Source organism: Eleutherodactylus coqui, chromosome 3 (genome assembly GCF_035609145.1).
Source record: "Eleutherodactylus coqui strain aEleCoq1 chromosome 3, aEleCoq1.hap1, whole genome shotgun sequence".
Classification (NCBI taxonomy): Eukaryota; Metazoa; Chordata; class Amphibia; order Anura; family Eleutherodactylidae; genus Eleutherodactylus; species Eleutherodactylus coqui.
The window spans coordinates 31,499,063-31,505,062 of record NC_089839.1 but is presented as its reverse complement, the minus strand read 5'-3'; the positions used below and the strand labels follow the sequence as shown (position 1 = coordinate 31,505,062).

The 6,000-nt window shown below is 51.3% G+C and overlaps 1 protein-coding gene across 2 annotated transcripts in view; it reads left to right on the top strand.

Moving 5' to 3' along the window:
• The first annotated feature begins 210 nt into the window (after positions 1-210).
• The window catches only part of PPP2R5D (protein phosphatase 2 regulatory subunit B'delta), a 28,384-nt gene continuing 22,594 nt past the window's right edge, over positions 211-6,000 (top strand). The window contains exon 1 of one of the 2 annotated variants that reach the window (XM_066595456.1): positions 211-606. In XM_066595456.1, the coding sequence (XP_066451553.1) occupies positions 499-606 (108 nt within the window). In that variant the 5' untranslated portion in view covers positions 211-498. The remainder of the gene's footprint in view (positions 607-6,000) is intronic. The other variant, XM_066595457.1, reaches the window with a different exon arrangement.

Sequence of the window (6,000 nt, the reverse complement as noted above, 5' to 3'; positions counted from 1 at the left end):
AAAAATTTTAATTTGCAATGGGGGGGCAGGGGGGAAATTTTGAAAAGATGATGTTTCCTCAGGTTTACAGGGTAAACAGAGCGGATGGCGGGAGAATGTGAGACAGGGAGCAAAATGGCCGCCGGGGGTGTGTCCGGGGGGCGTGGCTCTGGACCTGACTGACGTCACATGGTAAACGCAAACTATAGTGACGAGCATTCAATCCTCTTTTCTTGTCACTGCAGAAGGCTCCTGGGCGGACGTCTGTCGGCAATCCCTCAGTGGGCCCCAGTGTGATGTCCCTCCCTCGCAGCCCCTACAGGACTCGCTGTTTACACTGAGTAACCCCTTCCCTGCTGTGTGGGGCGCGCAGGTCACTGCGCCAGCGACGAAGGGGTTACGGGGAGCCGCCAGAAGAGGCCGCCCGCTCGCCACCGGCCCAGGACTATCGGGTGATTGAACGAGAAACTGACTGTTACCATGGCAACACGTACGCGGGGACGTCACTCCGCCGGCTAGATGACGTCACACGTTCGACGCCACCGAAAATCCGCAGAGACCTCCCGAGAGGACGAGAGACTTCAAGAGACATCAGGAGAGATGCCGTATAAACCGAAGAAAGAGAAGGTGAGAAGGATACACCGACAGAGACGGCTGCGTGGTCAGAAAGAGACAGCTCCACCCTGACAGAGACGGCTGTGTAGTCAGAGACAGAAAGAGACAGCTCCACCCTGACAGAGATGGCCGTTTATGCAGAGAGACGGCATCACATTGACCGAGACAGCTGTGTATATAGAGAGACATCCATCCGGAGAGAGATGGCTGCTTATGGAATAAGAGACGGCTGTTTGTGCAAACAGAGACAGGGCCACATACAGATGGTTGTGTGTCCAGAGAGAGACGGCTCCACCCTGACAGAGACATCTGTGTACCTACAGTGTGAGAGACAGCTCTGTATTTAGAGAGAGCTCCGTACTAATGGAGATGCCTGTGTATCCAGAGAAAAAAGAGAGAGAGAGAGACCGCTCCACACTAGTAGAGACGGGTGTGTATTCCGAAAGTGAGAGCTCAGCACTGATGGTGATGACTGCGTATCCAGAGAGAGAGAGATACACACACACACAGAGACAGCTCCACACTGATGGCGATGACTGCGTATCCACAGAGAGAGAGAGACAGCTCCACACTGATGGAGGTGGTTGTGTATCCAGAGAGAGAGAGAGAGAGAGAGAGAGAGACAGCTCCACACTGATGGAGGTGGTTGTGTATCCAGAGAGAGAGAGAGAGAGAGAGAGACAGCTCCACACTGATGGAGGTGGTTGTGTATCCAGAGAGAGAGAGAGAGAGAGAGAGAGACAGACAGACAGCTCCACACTGATGGAGGTGGTTGTGTATCCAGAGAGAGAGAGAGAGAGAGAGACAGCTCCACACTGATGGAGGTGGTTGTGTATCCAGAGAGAGAGAGAGAGAGAGAGACAGCTCCACACTGATGGAGGTGGTTGTGTATCCAGAGAGAGAGAGAGAGAGAGAGAGAGACAGCTCCACACTGATGGAGGTGGTTGTGTATCCAGAGAGAGAGAGAGAGAGAGAGAGAGAGACAGCTCCACACTGATGGAGGTGGTTGTGTATCCAGAGAGAGAGAGAGAGAGACAGCTCCACACTGATGGAGATGGTTGTGTATCCAGAGAGAGCGAGAAAGACTGCTCCACACTGATGGAGATGGTTGTGCATCCAGAGAGAGAGAGAGAGAGAGAGAGAGAGACTGCTCCACGCTGATGGAGATGGTTGTGTATCCAGAGAGAGCGAGACCGCTCCACACTGATGGAGGTGGTTGTGTATCCAGAGAGAGAGAGAGAGAGACAGCTCCACACTGATGGAGATGGTTGTGCATCCAGAGAGAGAGAGAGAGAGACTGCTCCACACTGATGGAGATGGTTGTGCATCCAGAGAGAGAGAGAGAGAGAGAGAGACTGCTCCACACTGATGGAGATGGTTGTGCATCCAGAGAGAGAGAGAGAGAGAGAGAGACTGCTCCACACTGATGGAGATGGTTGTGTATCCAGAGAGAGAGAGAGAGACTGCTCCACACTGATGGAGATGGTTGTGCATCCAGAGAGAGAGAGAGAGAGACTGCTCCACACTGATGGAGATGGTTGTGCATCCAGAGAGAGAGAGAGAGAGACTGCTCCACACTGATGGAGATGGTTGTGCATCCAGAGAGAGAGAGAGACAGCTCCACACTGATGGAGGTGGTTGTGTGTCCAGATAGAGAGACAGCTCCACACTGATGGAGGTGGTTGTGGATCCAGAGAGAGAGAGAGAGAGAGAGACAGCTCCACACTGATGGAGATGGTTGTGCATCCAGAGAGAGAGAGAGAGAGAGACTGCTCCACACTGATGGAGATGGTTGTGCATCCAGAGAGAGAGAGAGACAGCTCCACACTGATGGAGGTGGTTGTGTGTCCAGATAGAGAGACAGCTCCACACTGATGGAGGTGGTTGTGGATCCAGAGAGAGAGAGAGAGACTGCTCCACACTGATGGAGATGGTTGTGGATCCAGAGAGAGAGAGAGAGAGACTGCTCCACACTGATGGAGATGGTTGTGCATCCAGAGAGAGAGAGAGAGACTGCTCCACACTGATGGAGATGGTTGTGCATCCAGAGAGAGAGAGAGAGACTGCTCCACACTGATGGAGATGGTTGTGCATCCAGAGAGAGAGAGAGAGACTGCTCCACACTGATGGAGATGGTTGTGCATCCAGAGAGAGAGAGAGAGAGAGAGAGACTGCTCCACACTGATGGAGATGGTTGTGCATCCAGAGAGAGAGAGAGAGACAGCTCCACACTGATGGAGGTGGTTGTGTGTCCAGATAGAGAGACAGCTCCACACTGATGGAGGTGGTTGTGGATCCAGAGAGAGAGAGAGAGAGACAGCTCCACACTGATGGAGGTGGTTGTGTATCCAGAGAGAGAGAGAGACAGCTCCACACTGATGGAGGTGGTTGTGTATCCAGAGAGAGAGAGAGAGAGACAGCTCCACACTGATGGAGGTGGTTGTGTATCCAGAGAGAGAGAGAGAGAGAGAGAGACAGCTCCACACTGATGGAGGTGGTTGTGTATCCAGAGAGAGAGAGAGACAGCTCCACACTGATGGAGGTGGTTGTGTATCCAGAGAGAGAGAGAGACAGCTCCACACTGATGGAGGTGGTTGTGTATCCAGAGAGAGAGAGAGAGACAGCTCCACACTGATGGAGATGGTTGTGTATCCAGAGAGAGAGAGAGAGAGAGAGACAGCTCCACACTGATGGAGGTGGTTGTGTATCCAGAGAGAGAGAGAGAGAGAGAGAGCTCCACACTGATGGAGGTGGTTGTGTATCCAGAGAGAGAGAGAGAGAGAGAGAGAGAGAGAGAGAGAGAGAGAGACAGCTCCACACTGATGGAGGTGGTTGTGTATCCAGAGAGAGAGAGACAGCTCCACACTGATGGAGGTGGTTGTGTATCCAGAGAGAGAGAGAGAGAGACAGCTCCACACTGATGGAGGTGGTTGTGTATCGAGAGAGAGAGAGAGAGAGACAGCTCCACACTGATGGAGATGGTTGTGTATCCAGAGAGAGCGAGACCGCTCCACACTGATGGAGGTGGTTGTGCATCCAGAGAGAGAGAGCGAGACAGCTCCACACTGATGGAGATGGTTGTGTATCCAGAGAGAGAGAGAGAGAGAGACAGCTCCACACTGATGGAGATGGTTGTGTATCCAGAGAGAGAGAGAGAGAGAGAGAGAGAGAGACAGCTCCACACTGATGGAGATGGTTGTGTATCCAGAGAGAGAGAGAGAGAGACAGCTCCACACTGATGGAGATGGTTGTGTATCCAGAGAGAGAGAGAGAGAGAGAGAGAGAGAGAGAGACAGCTCCACACTGATGGAGGTAGTTGTGTATCCAGAGAGAGAGAGAGAGACTGCTCCACACTGATGGAGATGGTTGTTTATCCAGAGAGAGACAGCTCCGCAGTGATAGAGATGGGTGTGTATTCGGAGAGCGAGAGCTCTGCACTGATAGAGGTGGCTGTGTATCCAGAGAGAGAGACTGCTCTACAATAAAAAATCACTGTCTATCCAGAGATGGTGACAGCTCTGCATTATGGGGATGGCTGTGTATCCAGAGAGAGAGAGAGAGAGAGAAAGAGAGAAAAAAAGCTCCACACTGATAGAGATTGCTGTGTATCCAGAGAGAGAAGGAGACAGCTGCGCACTGTTGGAGATGGTTGTGTATCCAGAGAGAGAGAGAGACTGCTCCACACTGATGGAGATGGTTGTGCATCCAGAGAGAGAGAGAGAGAGAGAGAGAGAGAGAGAGAGGGAGACTGCTCTGCAATAATGGAGATTTCTGTGTATCCAGAGAGAGAAAAAGAGAGCTCCACACTGATGGAGGTAGTTGTGTGTCCAGATAGAGAGACAGCTCCGCAGTGATAGAGATGGGTGTGTATTCGGAGAGCGAGAGCTCCGCAATGATGGACATGGCTGTGTATCCAGAGAGAGACATCTTCGAAATAATAGAGGTGGCTGTGTATCCAGAGAGAGGGAGACTGCTCTACAATAAAAAATGACTGTCTATCCAGAGATGGTGACAGCTCTGCATTATGGGGATGGCTGTGTATCCAGAGAGAGAGAGAGAGACAGCTCCACAGTGATAGAGATGGGTGTGTATCCAGAGAGTGGGAGACTGCTCTGCAATAATGGAGATTTCTGTGTATCCAGAGAGAGAAAAAGAGAGCTCCACACTGATGGAGGTAGTTGTGTGTCCAGATAGAGAGACAGCTCCGCAGTGATAGAGATGGGTGTGTATTCGGAGAGCGAGAGCTCCGCAATGATGGACATGGCTGTGTATCCAGAGAGAGACATCTTCGAAATAATAGAGGTGGCTGTGTATCCAGAGAGAGGGAGACTGCTCTACAATAAAAAATGACTGTCTATCCAGAGATGGTGACAGCTCTGCATTATGGGGATGGCTGTGTATCCAGAGAGAGAGAGAGAGAGAGAGAGAGAGAGAGAGAAAAGCTCCACACTGATGGAGATGGCTGTGTATCCAGAGAGAGAGAGACAGCTCCACACTGATGGAGGTGGTTGTGTATCCAGAGAGAGAGAGAGAGAGAGAGAGAGACAGCTCCACACTGATGGAGGTGGTTGTGTATCAAGAGAGAGAGAGAGAAAAAAGCTCCACACTGATGGAGATGGCTGTGTATCCAGAGAGAGAGAGAGACCGCTCCACACTGATGGAGATGGCTGTGTATCCAAAAAGAGAGAGAGAGAGACAGCTCCACACTGATGGAGGTAGTTGTGTATCCAGAGAGAGAGAGAGAGAGAGAGAGAGAGAGAGAGACAGCTCCACACTGATGGAGGTGGTTGTGTATCCAGAGAGAGAGAGAGAGAGAGACAGCTCCACACTGATGGAGGTAGTTGTGTATCCAGAGAGAGAGAGAGAGACAGCTCCACACTGATGGAGGTGGTTGTGTATCCAGAGAGAGAGAGAGAGAGAGAAAGACTGCTCCACACTGATGGAGATGGTTGTTTATCCAGAGAGAGACAGCTCCGCAGTGATAGAGATGGGTGTGTATATTCGGAGAGCGAGAGCTCTGCACTGATAGAGGTGGCTGTGTATCCAGAGAGAGAGACTGCTCTACAATAAAAAATGACTGTTTTTCCAGAGATGGTGACAGCTCTGCATTATGGGGATGGCTGTGTATCCAGAGAGAGAGAGAGAGAGAGAGAGAAAGAGAGAAAAAAAGCTCCACACTGATAGAGATGGCTGTGTATCCAGAGAGAGAGAGAGAGAGAGAGAGAGAGAGACAGCTCCACACTGGTAGATGCGAGTTTGTATTCCGAAAGTGAGAGCTCCACACTGATGGAGGTGGTTGTGTATCCAGAGCGAGAGAGAGACAGCTGCGCACTGATGGTGATGGCTGTGTATCCAGAGAGAGAGAGAGAGAGAGAGAGAGAGCGAGAGAGAGAGCGAGCTCCACAC